The sequence below is a fragment of the Hyla sarda genome, chromosome 2 (genome assembly GCF_029499605.1).
Source record: "Hyla sarda isolate aHylSar1 chromosome 2, aHylSar1.hap1, whole genome shotgun sequence".
In the NCBI taxonomy this organism is placed as follows: Eukaryota; Metazoa; Chordata; class Amphibia; order Anura; family Hylidae; genus Hyla; species Hyla sarda.
Window position 1 is genome coordinate 25,374,571 of NC_079190.1, and position 23,573 is coordinate 25,398,143.

Sequence of the window (23,573 nt, forward strand, 5' to 3'; positions counted from 1 at the left end):
ATTTACATGCACTTACCCTACCATCACAATTAGTCATCATTCACTGCAGGACACACACACATGGGACTGATCACATTTCAAAGGACAATGCTCTAGCAGACCACACCGCCAAACTGGCTGCTACACAACAACCTGTCTCACTGATGTTACCAGTTCTTACACCTCCTTCACTCGTAGACACACAACTTCTTCTCTCTCTTCAGTCCTCTGTTCCCAAACAAGAGGACTATGATTGGTGTTATCCGGTATTGCAGAAAAATCCTGTAACAGGATTGATCTGCAAAGAGGGGACACCATGCATACCCCAACACAGTGCCCCAGTTTTATTGCTCATTTCCACGGAGTAGGCCACAGGGAGCACCTTTGAGAAGTGGAAACAAGTCCTTCCCATCATAATCTCAGAAATTAGAATGACCCCCCATAAGACTTTACAACTCTCCCCTTTTGAGATTCTCATGGATAGGCCTTTCCCGACTCCATGGGCCTAACGACCACTGATAACAGAAGAAGGGGACCTCGACCAGATAAGGGAACAATATGTCACAGACCTCATCCAAACCCTTGATAAAGTAGAACAAAAAGTTGTCTGTAATTCTCCTTCTCTCCCACAGGAACCAACACACCAGTTCCAGGAAGGCGACACTGTCCTGGTTAAAACTCTGTCGAAAGGAAAGAAGCCCGGAGACTTCACCTTTGGACCCCCAACCACAGTTGTTGCCGAGGATGGCGGTTCTCATGGAAGACAGCCCTTCTTGGATCCACGCCTCTTGGATCAAACTCGTCCAACATCACCCAAAGGAGGTAATAACGGGGGCAGACAGCCCTGACCTTGAAAGCCTACTGAAAGATGTACCCGCTGATGCCCTGGCCTTGTTCTGGCAGATGGTTGAAGAAACTAAGTCTCATGATGTTTGCATTAATGACTTTATTGACTTTGATTCACCCCACGGTGACTCTGCAGAATGAATTAGAGAGACACCCAAACGATAAGTTCCTGAAGCACCATATAATGTTAGCACAAAACCTCACTGCGAAGGATTGTTGGATATGCACCCATGCCCCTGTGTCTGCCCAAAGCATGCCCTACTTTGCTATCCCTGTGCCCTCATATGAATTATTTCAGGGAGACTGTTTTGACATGCTTGCTGACAACGAGACACCATATGCAAAGAACTGAAACACCTCAGTGAGTATTCCTATAGTAGGATGGGTGGGGCAGCCATGGTGGCAGGGAAACTTAAGTAGCCCAGGACCACACCAAATGTTGGTCTTCAAAGGGGGTTCCTGGGTAACTCGAGTGGTCACACATATACTAGACCTAGGAGCGATCCCCACAGAAGGAATAAAAGTTAGTTTTAACGGGACATCCGCAAGTGCTGATCTTCTTAAACCCAGCCAGATAGAAAGGTACTTACATGACCCAAGGTGGCCAAATAACAACCTCTTTACTCAGGCTACTCAAGATGTAGACTGCTATAATATAACAGGACACCAACCATGCAATGACACGTTAGAATACCAACTTACTGAACCAACATGGAATAACCCAGATGTGGGCTACTGCGGTAGATTAGGACAGATACCTTTCTGGTGTTACTTAAAAAATGCCTAAAGACTTATTGCATAGGTCCTACTTGTTGCCATTACATAGACACTTCAGGAACAATTCAGATGCACCACCAGCTTGAGAACATACCAAAATTGAGGGACAAATATGCCAAAGACAATGAAATCAACAAGGATAAGTGGTGGGGGATACCTTTTCAATATTGAATCCCGCTACCTGGCATAGGAGGATGGATAGGAGGCATTCTGCAGCTCATAATACACATTACTGTCATTACCCTCATAGTATATGTGTCAATAAAACTTATTTTCTTATGTATGAAACGCTGCAAGCCAAGACCTGCTGCAGATACTAAAATCCTCCTCTCCACCTCATCAGACACCCAAGTCCCTCTACTTCACCGTCACTCAGCAGAAGGCTATACTGCCTACATAAAGACTTTTCAAAAGAAAATGGAAAACAAGAAAAACCAAGTTGTCTAAAGTGACAACTGGTTTTAAGAGGGGATTGAAGGATACAAGGGTCTTGATAGAATAATACAGATCTGTAATCTTGTATGATGTGTATCTTAATTCTGTAATCTTGTATGATGTATATCTTAATTCTGTAATACTGTATGATATATCTTAATTCTGCCTTTTGTAACCGCAAGGCCCGTACCGTACTTCTCGTTTTCTCAACTGCTGATTCCTAACTGTTACATAGTTACATAGTTACATAGTTACATAGTTAGTATGGTTGAAAAAAGACATACGTCCATCAAGTCCAACCAGGGGATTGAAGGGAAGGATGTAAGGGGATAAGGGAAAGGGATGTAGTTTTATAATTCTGCATAAGCTTTAATGTTATTTTGTTCCAGGAATGTATCTAACCCTGTTTTAAAGCTGTTAATTGTTCCTGCTGTGACCAGTTCCTGAGGTAGACCGTTCCATAAATTCACAGTCCTCACGGTAAAGAATGCGTGCCGCCCCTTTAGACTAAACCTTTTCTTCTCCAGACGGAGGGAGTGCCCCCTCGTCCTTTGGGGGGGTTTAACCTGGAACAGTTTTTCTCCATATTTTTTGTATGGGCCATTAATATACTTATATACGTTTATCATATCCCCCCTTAAACGTCTCTTCTCAAGACTAAACAATTGTAACTCCTTTAATCGCTCCTCATAGCTAAGATGTTCCATGCCCCATATTAGTTTAGTCGCGCGTCTCTGCACCCTTTCCAACTCCACAGTGTCCCTTTTATGGACAGGTGCCCAAAACTGAACAGCATATTCCAGGTGAGGCCGTACCAATGCTTTATAAAGGGGGAGTATTATGTCCCTGTCCCTTGAGTCCATGCCTCTTTTGATACATGACAATATCCTGCTGGCTTTGGAAGCAGCAGCCTGACATTGCATGCTATTTTGTAGTCTGTGATCTACAAGTACACCCAGATCCTTCTCTACCAGTGACTCTGCCAGTTTAATCCCCCCTAAGACATACGACGCATGCAGGTTATTAGTACCCAGATGCATAACTTTACATTTATCCACATTGAACCTCATTTGCCAAGTGGATGCCCAGACACTTAGTCTATCCAAGTCATCTTGTAACTTATTCACATCCTCTTGTAACTTGTGCACGTACATCCTGTTCTTGTGTTCTGCTGACTTGTAACTATTAAGCAACATGGTATATATATATATATATGAACGTTGGCAAATAGTAAAACAGAGCGTACTTAGAGGGTACCTTGTGTGCATGTATTTTTTCCACACCTGACAAGACGCTCTCCTGGTCAGTACAAGCCTTAAGCCAAATTGGACCTAGTACCAGGGGTACTGAAAAGACAGAGAACCAGTACCAGGGGTACTGAGTAGAGAGAACCTTTCATATAGTAGCAGTCCAGAGGGGTCACTTTCCCTCCTCCAGTGTCCACAGGTCACCAACAGGCCACATTATCACAACAATTTTTTGTAAATCGCGGTAAAACAGCGCAATTTTTGCCGCAATTTTTCCATAAATTATTCTGGTAATGTGACCTGTTGGTAACCTGTGGACACTGGAGGAGGGAAAGTGACCCCTCTGGAAGGACAACATGTGAACACATTAACCCCTCATTAACCCCACAAGGGTACATTCACATGTACAGGATCAGCTGCATATTTTTGCTGCATATTTTGTGCAGCTGATTTTGCAACCCATTAGCTTCAATAGGTAGCAACATCAGCTGCAGAAAATATGCAGCAGATCCTGTATCCTAAGGGCTCATTCAGGGGTGGATCCACAGTGTATTTTACTCTGCGGATCCGCCGACAATGGACCCTACAGTGCTGCCTCTATCTGTGCCTGCTCATAAAGGCAATCCTCCGCTACGAGCAGACACACTTTCATGTGTATACTCGCGCATATCATGGCCGCTCCTCCTGCTCTCTGAACTAGGCCGAGAGGAGCCGCGATGTGTGCATTGTCGGGGGATCCGCAGCGTAAAATATGCTGGGGATCCGTCCGTGTAAATGAGCCCTAAGGACACAAGGCGTATGTGTACGTCCATTGCCTGCTCCCACTGTGTTGTATAAATCATTAGCTAGAACCCTCGGCTAATGCCAGACATCACCAATCAGGCTGATGTCCGACATTAACACTTTAGATGCCCCTATCAAAGTTGATGGTAATGTCCAAAAGTTTTAACGCCTTAAGGTCCGAGCGTTTTTCTGTTTTTGTACTTTTGTTTTTTCCTCCTTACCTTTTAAAAATCATAACCCTTTCAATTTTGCACCTAAAAGTCCATATGATGGCTTATTTTTTGCGCCACCAATTCTACTTTATAATGACATCAGTCATTTACCCAAAAATCTATGGCAAAAACGGAAGAAAAATCATTGTGTGTTTATTTATGTGTGTGTGTGTGTGTATGTGTGTGTGTGTGTGTATATATATATATATATATATATATATATATATACACATACGCACGTTTTAAAATTGCCCCCCCACTTTTGTCACTGGCCCCCCATGTGCCTCCCCTAAATTTGAATGCTGGAGACGCCACTGCAGACCACCACAACTCCCAGCATTCCCTTATGGGCATGCTGGGACTTATGGTTTTGCAACAGCTGGAGGCACATTTTTTTTATGGAAAAGTGTACCTTCAGCTGTTGTATAACTTCAACTGCCAGCTTGCACAAACAGCTAAAGTGCATCCTGGGAGTTGTAGTGGTTCATCTGCTGGTTGCATAACTACAACTCCCAGCATGCCCGTTGGCTGTCGGTGACTGCTGAGAGTTGTAGTTTTGCAACAGCTGAAGGCACACTGGTTGTGAAACTCAGAGTTTTTTTTTTACCTAACTCAGTGTTTCACGACCGGTGTGCCTCCAGCTGTTGCAAACTACAACTCCCAGCAGTCACCTTACACCATGCACCGTACATGCTGCGAGTTGTAGTTTTGCAACAGCTGGAGGCACACTGGTTTTGAAACACTGAGTAAGGTCACAAACTCAGTGATACATAACCAGTGTGCCTACAGCTGTTGCAAAACTAAAACTCTCAGCATGTACAGTCTGTCAGCGCATGCTGGGAGTTGTAGTTTTGCAACAGCTGGATGTCCCCCCCAATGTGAATGTACAGGGTACACTCACATGGGCGGAGGCTTACAGTAAGTATCGGGCTGCAAGTTTGAGCTGCGGCAAATTTTCTGCAACAGCTCAAACTTCCAGCGAGAAACTACTGTGAACCCCCGCCCGTGCGACTGTACCCTAAAAACACTACACTACACTACCACAAAAAATAAAATAAAAAAGTAAAAAACACTACATATACACATACCCCTTCACAGCCCCCCTCCCCAATAAAAATGAAAAACGTCTGGTACTCCACGGTTTCCAAAACGGAGCCTCCAGCTGTTGCAAAACAACTACTCCCAGTATTGCCAGACAGCATTTTATTTTTGCACTTTTGTTTTTTCCTCCCGACCTTCTAAAAATCCTAACACTTTCAATTTTCTACCTACAGACCCATATGAGGGATTATATTTTGCGCCACCAATTGTACTTTGTAATATCATCAAACATTTCACCAACAAATGGTGAAACAAAAAAAAATATTTGTGGGCGGAATTAAAAAAAAAATTTCTTTTGTAATTTTAAGGGCTTCTGTTTCTTTGCAGTTCACTTTCTGATAACAATGACACAATATCTTTATCCTGTGGGTCCATACAATTAAAAGGATACCCAGTTTATAAAAATTTTGTTTTATTTTACAACTTTTTTTTTTTTTTTTTTTTACAAAAAAAAATATTTTTCCATGTACAGTGATGTATAGAGGCGAATTTATTGTGCTGTCTGTAGTTTTTATTGGTACCAATTTTGTTTTTGAGGAACTTTCTGAATTTTTTTTTCTGGTATATGAAGTAACCAAAAATGCGCAATTCTTTCCTTCGCATGAGGGATAAGTTATATTCCACTGCAGTTCTCCTTTAACGTTTTATATTAATAGTTTGGACATTTATGTAAGCGCTGATATGACATGTGTTTATTTTTGTTTACATTGTTTTAATTAAAAAATGGGGTGATTGAAACTTATTAGGTAAGGGACTTATTCACATATATTAACTTTTATTAACTGGCTATGAATAGTGTTGCTCGCGAATATTCGCAATTCGAATATTATTCGCGAATATCGCATATTCGCGAATTCGCGAATTTCGCGAATATAGCGCTATATATTCGTAATTACGAATATTCGTTTTTTTTTTTTTTTTTTTATTTTTTTCTTCACAGTACACATCACAGTGATCACCCCTCTCTGCTTCCAGCTTGTGTGGTGTAAAGAAGGCTGTAATACTACTGTGTGAGACTGGCGTGCTAAAATTCGCATATGCGAAAATACGCATATGCAGAAATTCGCATATGCTACTTTTCCCATATGCGAATTTTTACGTATGTTTATCTTGCATATGCTAATATTCACATATGCTAATTTTCCCATACGCGAATATTCGCATATGCGAAAATAATACGAGAATATAACGAATATGCGAATATTCGCGAATATTCAACGAATATTCGTCCATATATTCGCGAATATTCGCGAATTCGAATATGGCCTATGCCGCTCAACACTAGCTATGAAGCGGGCTCAGCTCCTGAGTACACTCCATAGTTCAGGAGCAGGCACAGGGCGTACATTTACACCCTGTGGCCCTGATTTATCAATAAGCCTGGAATCACAATTGTCTGTTTTTTCCCATAGCAACCAATCACAACTCAACTTTCCCTTTACAAGAGCTCATACAAGTTTGAAAGTTGAGCTGTGATTGGTTGGTGTGGGAAAAACCAGACAATTAGGGTTTCAGGCTGACTGATAAATCTCCCTGTGTCCCTAAGGAAATACATACACAGTCCCATATACACACATACACTGATTCAATACGCAGCCCTCCATACAAACACATACGCAGCCCTCCATACACACACATACGCAGCCCTCCATACACACACATACGCAGCCCTCCATACACACACATACGCAGCCCTCCATACACACACATACGCAGCCCTCCATACACACACATACGCAACCCTCCATACACACACATACGCAGCCCTCCATACACACACATACACAGCCCTCCATACACACACATATGCAGCCCTCCATACACACACATACGCAGCCCTTCATACACACACATATGCAGCCCTCCATACACATACAAATACTCAGCCCTCCATACACACCCATACGCAGCCCTCCATACACACACACACATCCAGCCCTCCATACACACACATACGCAGACCTCCATACACACACATACACAGTCCTCCATACACACACATAGACAGCCCTCTATACACACACATACACAGCCCTCCATACACACACATAGACAGCCCTCTATACACACACATACACAGCCCTCCATACACACACATACGCAGCCCTCCATACACAAACATACGCAGCCCTCCACACACACACATATACAGCCCTCGATATACACATATGGTGTAGGGGTGTTACAATGGTGAATGAAGGGTTTGGCGGTGTTCACCCTTACTTGTCGTGACGCCAGGGTGAGATTTGCTTAGTGTTATAGGTCCTGCCGCCAACCGGCCCACAAACGTCAGGGAGAATAACTGGAATGTCCACAGCAGATTAATGAGATATCTGGAAACTTTTACTTGAACTTGTATGCAACAGTCTTTACAATTAAACAGCTTCTCCTGAGGCAACAGGAATGCAGGTTCCTCACAAGCTTTGCTGGGACTGGTAGTAATGAGCTTTAAGCAGGCCACTGTGCTACTAATGATAAGATTTGAGTAGGGATAGTAGTCACACAGGATTTGTAGGTTGAGATTTATAACTCACGGTTTTAGTGGCTGCTGGTTCTTTAGGCTTTGGCCTAGTTTGAGATGAGATTGAAGATATGCTGATTGTGCTTGCTTGATAGTCCGGAACTAAGAGAATGAATTTACAGACTACAGCCCTTTATATAATAGGGGGCTGGACTAAGCTTATTGGCCAGCAAACCTGTAGGTCCTGAATCCAGTGAACTCTGGGTATGTCACATGACCCAGGACGGTCCTTAAATACCTGTACATTCACAAATGTAGATCACATGACCAGGGAGGGTACTATACATTTATTTTACCTATATATTAAATAATATACATGTAAATACAATGAGATGAGCCCTGCAGAAGAGCCCTGTGGAGATGGAGGGACTCTAGCTGAGGGGACTTAACACAAGGGACAGGACAAGGTCCTGTACCGGGACACCCCACACACATACGCAGCCCTCCATACACACATACGCAGCCCTTCATACACACACATACGAAGCCCTCCATACACACACATACGAAGCCCTCCATACACACACATACGAAGCCCTCCATACACACACATACGAAGCCCTCCATACACACACATACGCAGCCCTCCATACACACATACGCAGCCCTCCATACACACACATACACAGCATTCCATACACACACATACGAAGCCCTCCATACACACACACACGAAGCCCTCCATACACACACATACGCAGCCCTCCATACACACACAATAGCAGCCCTCCATACACACACATATGTAGCCCTCCATACACACACATATGTAGCCCTCCATACACACACATACACAGCCCCATATACACACATAGCTCTCCATACACAGCCCTCCATACAAACACATACACAGCCCCCAAATACACACATATGCAGCCCTCCATACACACACATACGCAGCCCTCCATACACACACACACATACACAGCCCCCATATACACACATACACAGCCTTCCACACACACACATATGCAGCCCTCCATACACACACATACACAGCCCCATATACACACATACACAGCCCTCCATACACACACACACACACACACATACACAGCCCCCATACACACACATACGCAGCCCTCCATACACACACATATGCAGCCCTCCATACACACACATACACAGCCCCATATACACACGCATACACAGCCCTCCATACACACACATACGCAGCCCCATATACACAAATACACAGCCCCCATGTACATTTATGCCCATATGCAGAAAGGGGTTTAAGAGGGATAGTTTTTCATTTTTGCAAGTCAGTTTTTTCCTCCTGGCCTTCTAATACTCATAATAATGCTTTCAATTTACCATCTACCCATATGGGGCTTGTTTTTCGCACTACCAATTGTACTTTGTAATGACTTTACTCGTTTTAGCACAAACTGTAAACCAAAAAACTATTTTGTGCGGCCAAATTGATATTTTTTTTTTAAACGCCATTTTGAAACTTTTTTGGGGCTAATGGGGGAGATTTATCAAAACCTGTCCAGAGGAAAAGTTACCCAGTTGACCAAAGCAGCCAATCAGATCGATTATTTCATTTTTAACAAGGCCTCTGAAAAATGAAAGAAGCGATCTGATTGGTTGCTATGGGCAACTGGGCAACTTTTCCTCTGTATAGGTTTTGATAAATCTTCCCCAATGTTTCTACACAGTGCACTTTTCAGTAAAAATGACTTTTTGCCGCAGCCGATTTGCAAGAAGTCACTGAACACAGTCAAATTGGTTTATGCGTAGCAGTGGTCAGGAATTTATCGCTGCTACTTTTTTGTGAAAAAGTCGGTCCCCACCCCCCTCCTTTTGCCATAAGTCACCGCCAGATAGGGACCATACTATAGAGACCGTACTCAGAAAAATGACTAGGCATTGGCAGGGCCAGGCTGACCTACCGAAATACCAGGAAATTTCCCGGTGGGGAACTATACTGCACCTAATGTTGGGGACTATACTGCCAAACTAATGTGGGTAACTACACTGCACCTAATGTGTGGGGGGACTATACTGCACCAAATGTGGGTAACTATACTGCACCTAATGTGGGGGAACTATACTGCACCAAATGTGGGGGAACTATACTGCACCTAATGTGATGGAACTATACTGCACCTAATGTGGGGGAACTATCCTGCACCTAATGTGGGGGAGCTATCCTGCACCTAATGTGGGGGAACTATACTGCACCTAATGTGGGGGACTATACTGCACCTAATGTGGGGAACTATACTGTACGTAATGTGGGGGACTATACTGCCAACCTAATGTGGGGGACTATACTGCCAACCTTATTTGGGGGACTTTACTGCCAACCTAATGTGGGGAACTATAATGCCAACCTAATGTGGGGAACTATACTGCCAGCCTAATGTGGGGGACTATACTGCACCTAATGTGGGGGAGCTACACTGCACCTAAAGTGGGGAACTATACTGCATACCTAATGTGGGGGACTATACTGCAGACCAAATGTGGGGAACTAAACTTCCAACCTAATGTGGGGAACTATACTGCCAGCCTAATGTGGGAGACTATACTGCACCTAATGTGGGGGAACTGTACTGCACCTCATGTGGGGGAACTGTACTGCACACCTAATGTGGGGGAACTGTACTGCACACCTAATGTGAGGGAACTGTACTGCCAACCTAATGTGCGGGGACTTGTACTGCCAACCTAATGTGCGGGGACTTATACTGCACCTAATGTGGGGGAATTATCATGCACCTAATGTGGGGGAACATCATAATGAAGTGCTCCGTCTTCCAGGCAGCCTTAATCTGGCCCTGGGGGGGGGGGGGGGGGAGGGACAGCATTGTATTAAGTGGAGGGGGACAGGAGTGGGATACAGCAGTGTATTAGAGGGGCCCGGGGGGGGGGGATCAGCATTGTATTAGGGGGAGGGGGTGAACAGTATTGTGTGGTGCCTTGGGGAGAAGTGTATGGCAGTTGGGGTGTTGCTGTAAGGTATATCACAGGTATAATTAACTCTTGTCAATCGTGACGCCAGGGTGAGGGTTAATACTGTGATGCTTGGCCTATCGCCACCCTTCCCAAAAGCGATAGGGAGATGTAGAATAAATGCAATGTCCACAACCAGAGCTTTGCTGAAAACTTTCGGAAACTTTACTGAAGATTTTCTGTAACATGGGATAACAGGAACAGTCTTTATAACAAAGTCTATGTACAGCGCAGCTGAGATTGACGCATGGTTGGGACTTTTGTAAATTCTTTAGATTAGTAGGATTTTGTAAGCATAGATCTGCTGGATTTAGGGGTATGTTTAGGTCCAGAGGTCTCGCTAGCATAAGCTGAGAAGTTGTAAGAACTCACTATTTCGTTTCAGGCCGAGGCTGGCAGGCTGTGGCCTAGTAGTAGTCGTTGTAAGTTGCGGAGGTCTGTCCTCATGAAGTGTCAGCAACCCAAGAGAGCGTCTATTGGCTGAAGCTCCCTTATATGGGCAGGGGCTGGCCGTTTTAGGATTGGTTCAGACCATCTGTCAATCAGTTTTACAAAGCATTATGGGTAATCACATGACCCATGAACCTCCAAAGGTCCTTTTACATACCATAGAGTTCTAACTCGAGTCACATGAACTAGGGTCCTGCGACGCTATGCAGGTAAGCATACATATTATATACAGCATTTACATATAATTTAGCAGAATATTAACTATATGAGGGGTGACTAGGGGATGACTAGAGAAGCCGACCCCCACAGTTCCTAGGAACTCTGAATTTGGGGACTCTTAACCAAGGTACAGTATGAAATACGGTACAGGGACACCACAAACCCCCTTACTTAAAACAAGTCGACCCCGACGCCTGTCCCCTAAGGCAGAGGAACTAGGACTAAGGATGAAATTACCATACATTATACACATCTTGACAAAAAAAATTCTATTTTCTCTGACTAGCGTTATCTCACTAGACATTTTAAAGCTTTCTATACATTTATGAAGCTCTCTAGACATTTCTCAAGCTTCCTAGACATTTTTAAAGCTCTCTAAAACATTTCTCAAGCTTTCTAGACATTTTTATATCTCACTAAACATTTTCTTTTTGCCATTTAAGTTACCTGCTTGTACACGAAAGTTATATTGGCTTGCCTGAGGCTGTCTACCAATAAGCTAGCTACGAGGGTCTATTGGCTACACGCTCTTACCCCTAGAACACAACAGTATAACCTTACCTAGGTTACCTTTAGTAAATACGTGCATCAATTTTTAGCTCGCAAGAGCACCTGCTGGCCGGGCAGGGCATCTCACACACGTAGAGAGAAAAGAGAAATTAGTGTACATAACAGTGGCAGGAATTGTACAACGAATTAGGCTACAATTCCTAAAGTGTTGTTTTTTTCTTCTTAATGTGAGATATAGTCTATTTTGGTGTACTAAGTTAGAATGAGATAAGTACTCCTTAAGTGATTTATGTGATGTACTATGTGTACAGATACTATTTGGAAGATCAGTCTTGGTATCTTAAGGGTAGTTTACCCTGTGACAGGTGCTGGTGATGGGTGACAGTAATGATACTCTCAGAGGAGCTGAGAGAGTCACCTTTTAAGCAACTACTACAACACCTTTAAAATGTCCTAGTGTATGTACATGTGTACAAGAATTATTTTCATTTCACCTTTTGTGTGCACGTGCATTTAAGCAGACATTTTTCTGTGTACAACACCCATTTACATTTTTATGTACACAGACACAAGGCAGAATTTTTTTTCCTGTGTACAACTACTTACATTTTCTTATACTAGCAGAAATATTTATTAAACACTCCAACAGGGTTCAGGTACATACACCTGATAAGTGCAATTTTTTAGCAAGAAACTCTTACGTTACTATGGAGGTATAAGGCATATACACAAAACTGGCATGTAAGGATCAGCAGTCCACCTACACTAGAAGTAATTTTGAGGTATATACACAAAACTGGCGTGTAAGGATATGCAGTCCACCTACAAATCTTACGAATCTCCTGTAGGCTGGGAGTCTCTTGACCTGACGGTCAGGCATAAGCTTAATGGTTACGTTGCAAAACTTGGAACAGTCTTAGCATAGTCCTGCTAGGCACACTTTCTTGAACATGGTTGTTGCTGAAAAACCAAAGAAGTTAGCAAAAAACAAACAAACACAAATTAGCAGATGTCAGTCCCTTAGAAGACATTCCTCCGATAGGGAGATGTAGAATAAATGCAATGTCCACAACCAGAGCTTTGCTGAAAACTTTCAGAAACTTTACTGAAGATTTTCTCTAACATGGGATAACAGGAACAGTCTTTATAACAAAGTCTATGTACAGCGCAGCTGAGATTGATGTATAGTTGGGACTTTTGTAAGTTCTTTAGATTAGTAGGATTTTGTAAGCATAGATCCACTGGATTTAGGGGTATGTTTAGGTCCAGAGGTCTCGCTAGCATAAGCTGGGAAGTTGTAAGAACTCACTGTTTCGTTTCAGGCCGAGGCCGGCAGGCTGTGGCCTAGTAGTAGTCGTTGTAAGTTGCGGAGGTCTGTCCTCATGAAGTGTCAGCAACCCAAGAGAGCGTCTATTGGCTGAAGCTCCCTTATATGGGCAGGGGCTGGCCGTTTTAGGATTGGCCCAGACCATCTATCAATGAGCTTTACATAGCATTATGGGTAATCACATGACCCATGAACCTCCAAAGATCCTTTTACCTACCATAGAGTTCTAAAGCGAGTCACATGACCTAAGGTCCTGCGATGCTATGCAGGTAAGCATACATATTATATACAGCATTTACATATAATTTAGCAGAATATTAACCATATGAGGGGTGACTAGGGGATGACTAGAGAAGCGGACCCCCACAGTTCCTAGGAACTCTGACTTTGGGGACCCCTAACTAAGGTACAGTATGAAATACGGTACCGGGACACCAGAATTGTATTAGGGGGATGGGGATATCAGCATTGTATTAGGGGGAGGGGGAATCAGCATTGTATTAGGGGGAGGGGCGATCAGCATGGTATTAGGGGGAGGGTGGATCAGCATTGTATTAGGTGAGAAGGTATCAGCATTGTATTCAGGGGGATGGGAGGAGGATCAGCAGTGTATTAGGGGGGATGGGAGAGGAGGGGGGTCAGCATTGGGGGGGGCAGCAATGTATTAAGGGGAGGGGATCATCAGTATATTAGGGGGAGGGGGATCAATAGTGAATTAGGGGGGATGGGAGAGGAGGGGGGTCAGAATTAGGGGGGGGTGGAACAGCAGTTTATTAGGGGGAGGGGTTCAGCAGTATATTGGGGGAGCGGGGTCTGCAGTGTATTAGATTAGGAAGTCAGCATTCTATTAGAGCTCAGGAGGGGAGTCAGCATTGTATTAGAGCTCAGGAGGGGAGTCAGCATTGTATTAGAGCTCAGGAGGGGAGTCAGCATTGTATTAGAGCTCAGGAGGGGAGTCAGCATTGTATTAGAGCTCAGGAGGGGATTCAGCATTGTATTAGAGCTCAGGAGGGGAGTCAGCATTGTATTAGAGCTCAGGAGGGGAGTCAGCATTGTATTAGAGCTCAGGAGGGGAGTCAGCATTGTATTAGAGCTCAGGAGGGGAGTCAGCATTGTATTAGAGCTCAGGAGGGGATTCAGCATTGTATTAGAGCTCAGGAGGGGAGTCAGCATTGTATTAGAGCTCAGGAGTGGAGTCAGCATTGTATTAGAGCTCAGGAGGGGAGTCAGCATTGTATTAGAGCTCAGGAGGGGAGTCAGCATTGTATTAGAGCTCAGGAAACAGTGGAGGACGGGAAAGATCTGACATGGGAATTTGAGATGAGGCATTCTTAGATTATATTATGTAGGGGTCTAAAGTTAGGCAACTTGGGCTGTGGTGATTATATATTTTAATATTATATATTTGTGGGGATGGAAATGTAAACAGGTTGAGGGAGTAAGACTAGGGTGATGGTCTTATATATTGCAATAGGATATATTTTTGGTTTAGAGCAGGGGTAGGTAACCTTCGACTCTCCAGATGTTTTGGACTACATCTCCAATAAGGCTTGCAAAGCATCATGGGAGGTGTAGTCCACAACATCTGGAGTGGCAACAGGATGTCTACCCCTGGTTTACCTTTTATGAAGAAGAAAATGACGACGTGCTGGTATAATGACGCAGCACTATGGGGCTGGTATGTAATTGTTTCCAGGGCTGGTTTTCACACCCAGTCCGGCCCTGGGCATTGGCAGGAATATACAGAGGGTGTCGCTAAGCGCTATGGTCCCGCACAGCAGGTCAGGACACTTGTTAATCAGGCACAGCAGCCGAATAACAAGCAGCCAGGCTGGCCTCTGCATTCCCATAGAACAGAGGGGCGGCCTGAGCCCACTGGAGCAAGACAGGGCTTCTCCTCCCCCGAGCCATCGGCCAGGAGTGTGTACAAAGAGCCGCCGCCACAGGGAAGCTGAAGGTACCGTCACCGAGCTCTGCTCCCCATCTGCAGCTCACCCCCCCCCAGCCACCATACACATATAACATGCTGCCCTCTCATGACAGCTTGGCTGGGTACAGACCCCAGACCACACTCTTCCCCCAAACATAGATGCCAGATCCTTCTCCTAAACATAGTCCCCAGAACCCATAAGGACACACTGCCTTAACAGGTCTCTCTGTAGGGTACAAAACTACAACTACCAGCATGCCCTGACTGTTAGGACATGTTTGGAGTTGTAGTTTTGCAACATTTGGAGAGTTAAAGGCTGGGGCTTGCAGCTCTAATGTGTCTCTCTTTATGGTACACAACTACAACTCCCAGCACACCCTGAGTTTAAATGAATGTGAATAGGCCCCTCCCCCAAAAAATAATTTACCCTCTTTTCACATTTCACAGAAGTAAAAATATAAATAAATAAAATATAAAACATGTTAAAACTACAGATCATGGCACAAAAAATTAGCCCTCATACAGCCGTGTATATGGAAAAATAAAGAAGTTCTAGGGGGTCAGCAGAGGGTCAGCAGGGGGTCAGCAGGGGGTCAGCAGAGGGTCAGCAGAGGGTCAGCAGAGGGTCAGCATGCAGCCACACACAGCACAGAACACAGACACTTTTTCTTTCAGTGTAAAATTGTCTGTGCTGAGATCATTTCTCCTCGCTGTGTATGGCTCAGACAAATTGATCACATGCTGTGCGCCATTTCATAAAGGTAACGTACGTCAGCACTTCTACCACAGACAATACTATCTTTATTCTGTAGGTCCATACAATGATACCCAATTTATATAGGTTTTGTTTTATCTTACTACTTTTATAAAATTAAAGCTTTTTGGGTGAAAATTAGTGTGCTTAAAATTTTCCTTTTCTGACCCTATAACCCTTTTTTCCCTATAAATAGCTGTATGAGGGCTCATATTTTGTGCCATAATCTGTAGTTTTTGCACCATTTTTGTTTTGAATGAACTTTTTTTTAATCCTTTTTATTAATTTTTTTCTTGAAGTGACCAAAAATCAGAAATTCTGGAATTTTTTTTATGTTTACACCACTGACGTTATATTTTAATAGTTTGGACATTTCCACACGCAGTGACACCGCATTACTTTATTGGGTAAAGGGGGTGATTTACACTTTTATTAGGGGAGGGGCGTGATTGCTGATAATTGCAGTCAATACTTACCAGGAATGAAGCGCGCTCAGCAAGTAAGTGCACTTCATACACTAGTACTGCAATCAGGGCATACATATACACCCTGTGACGTTAAGGTGTTTTTGTGTCTACACAGGCTGTAGAGAACTCCCCGTCCTGACCGCACACACAGCCTACCTCCCACAGTCCTGACAGATCCTGACCTCCCACAGTCCTGACAGATCCTGACCTCCCACAGTCCTGACAGATCCTGACCTCCCACAGTCCTGACAGATCCTGACCTCCCACAGTCCTGACAGATCCTGACCTCCCACAGTCCTGACAGATCCTGACCTCCCACAGTCCTGACAGATCCTGACCTCCCACAGTCCTGACAGATCCTGACCTCCCACAGTCCTGACAGATCCTGACCTCCCACAGTCCTGACAGATCCTGACCTCCCACAGTCCTGACAGGTCCTGGTCTCCTGAATTCACTGCTCCCTGAAGGTACCTGTGCTGAGGAGCCTGAAGCTCAATTTTGCAGCGTCACCCAACATTGAATGGTTCCACCCCCTCTGGTCCTTTGTGGCTCCGCCCTTGCAAAACAACCAATTAAAATGCTATCCCCCAGAATTGTGAGGGTTCCTACGCCCCTCTTCCCTGGTCTTTTTATCCCTTTTCTTTGAGACTCTTGAGTTTTGATATAATATGTGGATCCAAAATGCAGCGCAGATACAATATATTTTACAGTATAAATAAACATAATAAACAGGGCCATTCACGTCTCCATTTACATTTCCTCATCTCAGTTTGGAGGTAATTGATTCCAGGTGTAACCCAAACCTTCCTTCATAGCAGCATTTCAGGAGGCCAATGGGAAATTACCTATTACCTTGTTTAAACTGCACATTTTTATAGTTATTTGCAAATATAGGAGCGTACCAGACCTCAGTAATCTACACAGACCAATGAGGCACGTGCTGTTATTCCATAGTGCAAGACCCCAATACCGGCTCTATGGTAAATATGTCACCGGGGGAGGGGGGAGGGGCTACCTGAGACAGGTTGAGTTTAATTTAATTTGTTTTCCTTCCCCAATTTTTTTTTTAACAAACTTTTAATTATAAACATAAGAAAAGGGGGTGAAAGTGGTCGTGTGTAGCCCCCACAGGACGGCCATGAAACCGATGGACGCAGTAGGTACTGTTACCATGTGATGTCTATGGGGGCCAAGATACAGGTATATTGTGTAACTAAAGAAGGGCTGTCAATCAGCTGACCCAAAGAACTGTTGTAATAATATGTATGTTAGAAAAGCATTGTACGGACTTATTCTTGGTTTCTTTTAGACTGACAATAGGTGACCTTCAGTTTATTTATGTTTCTAACTGTTCGCTGGATATAATAAAAACACTGACCACTTCTTGCTTTTGCTGGACAACTGGGGGTCGGCCACAGCGTTTATTTAATAACCATTAATATAAACAATTTATATCCGAACTTCTGATTGAACACTCTCAGAGGTAAGCGGTCAGCCGGCCGCCCTCTTCGACGGGCATCACACTCTACTCTCCAGGAAAATCTCCTCCAAATTTCTCCTCCGCCACGCTGTGACTTAGCCTAAAAGAGAACAACATTAAAACGGGAACCAAACCACAACCCGCTCCACATCACCAGATCCCAAGGTCACAGCGACCCAACAGGAACCATTCAGCCGAAGAGCCCTAAAAGTCCCACGGGACCCACCTATAACCAAGGGATAAAACACCGACACAAATTAACATAATTTTTTTTTTTTATACCAACTATTCCAAATTTTTTATTTTTTTTTAATACCAAAACAGAACGTAAAAGGGGTGGGTGGGCGGGAATCTTCACACTTGCCGGGGACTCTACAAAGAGGAAGCCGCAAGCCTCAGCAACACATTTTATCCCCTATTACTCCTCCTCCCCTTCCTGTTAACCTAGCCTATCCCTGTCCTCCTACCCTTCTAGGTTCTGCCTCCCCCCTATTTCTCCAGCTCCTCATTTAATTTTTTCTTCTAACTTTATTTAACCCCCTCTTTGCCAGTCTGAGACGCCGCCTCCTAAACGGAGCGGCGTCGAACAAAAGAGCTTTAAAAAAAAAAATAAGAAAGAAAGAAAAGTGCCGAATTTTTTCAACATATTTTCTTTGTATTGGACTTTACACAGAAAACAATAAAATATAATATGGACATCTACAAATGTACAAATATATCCAAGTACAACCCCATCTGCAATGGTTTTGTGTTTGGTTTTTTAACCACTGAGCAGTCACAGAAATGTTAAAAACCTTTTTATATGTTGTACATCTGACAAAACATTAACCTTTGTAGTAAAAGAAGAGAATTGGCAGAATTACAGACACATAAGGTTATATTCAGATGAATTCATGTTGAAAGAGATTTTGGAAAACCCTGTTGAAATGTGGATTCAGCCATTACTAGTTTTATTTGACTGTAGAAACACTAAATATCAGCAAACGTGATGCCAGGATTGTCTGCATAAAGATCTACAACACTGAGGACCAATCAGTATGCAGCATGATGGTGTTACCGAGATGAACCAAAGAATGACATCACAGATGTGACATCATCGAGTTCCGAGCCTATAGAAAACCCCGCCTGACAATCTGATTACACAGAGAGAGTTGGACAGAGACAGCGGCTTTTGCTTAGCAAATCTTTCCTTTATCTCAGCGATTTGTGTTGTTTCTTTGTGCCATGGAGATCCAGGGATTAGGGTTCTTGCCTATCCTTTGGGTCACATGGAACCTTTTGGGCCTCAGCACTCTTGTCACCTTGACCATCGCCCTAGGACATAGCAGACAGCCGTTTATCAGTGACACGGCTGTAGGATATCCTGAGTGGATAATATATAAGGTTGTGTTCTTTGGTGCACCCATCATAGGAGTTGCCGTCACCTACCTGCAGCACCGATTTATGTTCCTGCGCTCTGAACCATCTGCGAAGCATTTTAGGATTTACCAGAAGATCTTGTTTACCTTAGGATGCATCATGTGCATAGGAACAGCCCTGAATGCCGTATTTACTATGGGGAACAATCCTACAATACACAGGATCAGCTCAGGTATGGCATTTATTTGTGGAGCCATATATAATGTGTGCCAAGCTGGATTCCTATACAAAAGGTCATACAGCAGCCGGATTGTTTGCCATATAAGGCTGGCCTCCACCTTAGTGACTTCTGTGGTGCTGCTGCTCTTCAGTGTCGGTCAGGTCTCCTTCTATACGGATCTGTGCACCGGACACTGCGAGGAGATTATGTATGTCCCCGTCATGGTGGCTGAATACCTGGGATTCTGCGGCGTCACCTTATACCATGTGACCCACTATACAGATTTACAGCATTTGTCAGTAAAGATTTCCAGAAATGACATTAACGTCAGCCTGAGGACCAAGATACCGGACCCGGAACAGAACCATCCTGTAGAACAGTGAAGACTGAGGCCTATGACTACAGCCGGGAGCCGAGGACGGACATTTATCCTGTGTATTATTCTTAATAAATATATAAATAAAAAAACATGTCTCATCCTTCTCTTAACACCTGCCATTGGGACAGAGTCAGAAAGCCAGTATACACATCAGATAGTCCAGTATACACATCAGATAGCCCAGTATACACATCAGATAGTCCAGTATACACATCAGATAGTCCAGTATACACATCAGATAGTCCAGTATACACATCAGATCGTCCAGTATACACATCAGATAGTCCAGTATACACATCAGATAGTCCAGTATACACATCAGATAGTCCAGTACACACATCAGATAGTCCAGTATACACATCAGATAGTCCAGTATACACATCAGATAGTCCAGTATACACATCAGATAGTCCAGTATACACATCAGATAGTCCAGTATACACATCAGATAGTTCAGTATACACATCTGATAGTCCAGTATACACATCAGATAGTCCAATATGCACATCAGATAGTCCAGTATACACATCAGATAGTCCAGTATACACATCAGATAGTCCAGTATACACATCAGATAGTCCAATATACACATCAGATAGTCCAATATACACATCAGATAATCCAATACACACATCACATAGTCCAGTATACACATCAGATAGTCCAGTATACACATCAGATAGTCCAGTATACACATCAGATAGTCCAGTACACACCAGATAGTCCAGTATACACATCAGATAGTCCAGTATACACATCAGATAGTCCAGTATACACATCAGATAGTCCAGTATATACATCAGATAGTCCAGTATACACATCAGATAGTCCAGTATACACATCAGATAGTTCAGTATACACATCTGATAGTCCAGTATACACATCAGATAGTCCAATATACACATCAGATAGTCCAGTACACACATCAGATAGTCCAGTATACACATCAGATAGTCCAGTACACACATCAGATAGTCCAGTATACACATCAGATAGTCCAGTACACACATCAGATAGTCCAGTATATACATCAGATAGTCCAGTATACACATCAGATAGTCCAGTACACACATCAGATAGTCCAGTATACACATCAGATAGCCCTATATACACATCAGATAGTCCGGTATACACATCAGATAGTCCAGTATACACATCAGATAGTCCAGTATACACATCAGATAGTCCAGTATACACATCAGATAGTCCAATATACACATCAGATAGTCCAGTATACACATCAGATAGTCCAGAATACACATCAGATAGTCCAGTATACACATCAGATAGTCCAGTATACACATCAGATAGTCCAGTATACACATCAGATAGTCCAGTACACACATCAGATAGTCCCGTATACACATCAGATAGTCCAGTATACACATCAGATAATCCAGTATACACATCAGATAGTCCAGTACACACATCAGATAGTCCCGTATACACATCACATAGTCCAGTATACACATCAGATAGTCCAGTATACACATCAGATAGTCCAATATACACATCAGATAGTCTGGTATACACATCACATAGTCCGGTATACACATCAGATAGTCCAATATACACATCAGATAGTCCAGTATACACATCAGATAGTCCAGTATACACATCAGATAGTCCAGTATACACATCAGATAGTCCAGTACACACATCAGATAGTCCAGTACACACATCAGATAGTCCAGTATACACATCAGATAGTCCAGTATAAACATCAGATAGTCCAGTATACACATCAGATAGTCCAGTATACACATCAGATAGTCCAGTACACACATCAGATAGTCCAGTATACACATCAGATAGTCCAGTATACACATCAGATAGTCCAGTATACACATCAGATAGTCCAGTATACACATCAGATAGTCCAGTATACACATCAGATAATCCAGTATACACATCAGATAGGCCAGTATACACATCAGATAGTCCAGTATACACATCAGATAGTCCAGTATACACATCAGATAGTCCAGTATACATATAAGATAGTCCAGTATACACATCAGAGAGTCCACAACACACATCAGATAGTCCAGTATACACATCAGATAGTCCAATATACACATCAGATAGTCCAGTACACACATCAGATAGTCCAGTACACACATCAGATAGTCCAGTATACACATCAGATAGTCCAATATACACATCAGATAGTCCGGTATACACATCAGATAGTCCAATATACACATCAGATAGTCCAGTACACACATCAGATAGTCCAGTACACACATCATATAGTCCAGTATACACATCAGATAGTCCAGTATACACATCAGATAATCCAGTATACACATCAGATAGTCCAGTATACACATCAGATAGTCCAGTATACACATCAGATAGTCCAATATACACATCAGATAGTCCAGTATACACATCAGATAGTCCGCCAGTTCTACATCACAGGGTTCAGCACTTTTATAATGTGGTCTGCTTAGCATGACACCATCATGGGTTGAAATGTAAATTAGGTTTAATCCCGTAAGGACCCAGGGCGTATCCATACGCCCGTGGGAATTTCGGTCCCCGCCTTGCACCGTGCGGGACCGGGGTGCCTGCTGATATCGATCAGCAGGCACCCTACGCAAATGCCCAGGGGGGTCATAAGACCCCCCCCATGTTGGTGATCGGCGCAAATCGCTAATGAATTCACACTTGCGATTTGCGCCAATTCCGGGTCATTCGGGTCTATGGTGACCCTGGCGACTCGGAATATAAGGGGGATCGTGGTTGTCTAAGACACCCACGATCCCCCTGAAGGGATAGGAGTGAGGTGGCAGGGGTGCCACCCCTCCTATCCCTGCTATTGGTGGTCTAGACGCGACCACCAATAGCAGATCGGAGGCGGGGGGGGTTAACTTTCGTTTTCCCCGTTCTGACCACCCACAATAGGCGGGGCAGAACGGGGAACCGACAAAGGACCGGGGGAAGAAGATCCATTTACCCATCCGGAGGCTGCGAGCGATGGTGATCGGCTGGCGGCGATGTCGTGCAGCAGAAGAGGATGGCTCCCTGGATCCTACGGAAGTTGGTAAGTTGCCTAGCATCATCTGGAGGGCTACAGTCTGAGACCACTATACAGTGGTCACTAAACTGTATCCCTCCAGATCTTGCAAAACTACAACTCTTAGCATGCCCAAACAGCTGTTTGCTGTCTGGGCATGCTGGGATTTGTAGTTTTGCAACATCTGGAGGTCCACGGTTTGGAGATCACAGTGCAGTGGTCTATAAACTGTAGCCCTCCAGATATTGCAAAACTTCAAATCCCAGCATGCCCAAACAGCAAACAGCTGTCTTGGCATACTGAGAGTTGTAGTTGCGTACTTCCAACTGTTGCATAACTATATCACCCAGCATGCCCTTCGGTGATCAGTACATGCTGGGAGTTGCAGTTTTGCAACAGCTGGAGGCACACTGGTTGGAAAATATTGAGTTAGGTAACAGAACCTAACTGAAGGTTTTCCAACCAGTGTGCCTCCAGCTGTTGCAAAAGTACAACTCCCAGCATGCACGGTCAGTCAGTGCATGCTGAGAGTTGTAGTTTTGAAACAACTGGAGGTTTGCCCCCCCATGTGAATGTACAGGGTACATTCAC

The 23,573-nt window shown here is 43.7% G+C and overlaps 1 protein-coding gene across 1 annotated transcript; it reads left to right on the forward strand.

Annotated features, from left to right (window-relative positions):
* The first annotated feature begins 19,226 nt into the window (after positions 1–19,226).
* Positions 19,227–19,964, forward strand: LOC130357360 (DNA damage-regulated autophagy modulator protein 1-like). Its single transcript, XM_056560047.1, has one exon. It carries the CDS (start codon positions 19,227–19,229, stop codon positions 19,962–19,964), a length of 738 nt encoding a protein of 245 aa, XP_056416022.1.
* The last annotated feature ends 3,609 nt before the right edge of the window (positions 19,965–23,573 follow it).

Bases quoted from the DNA above. Each gene is read 5' to 3' on its own strand.
- LOC130357360 (XM_056560047.1), top strand. From the start codon at position 19,227: ATGGAGATCCAGGGATTAGGGTTCTTGCCTATCCTTTGGGTCACATGG.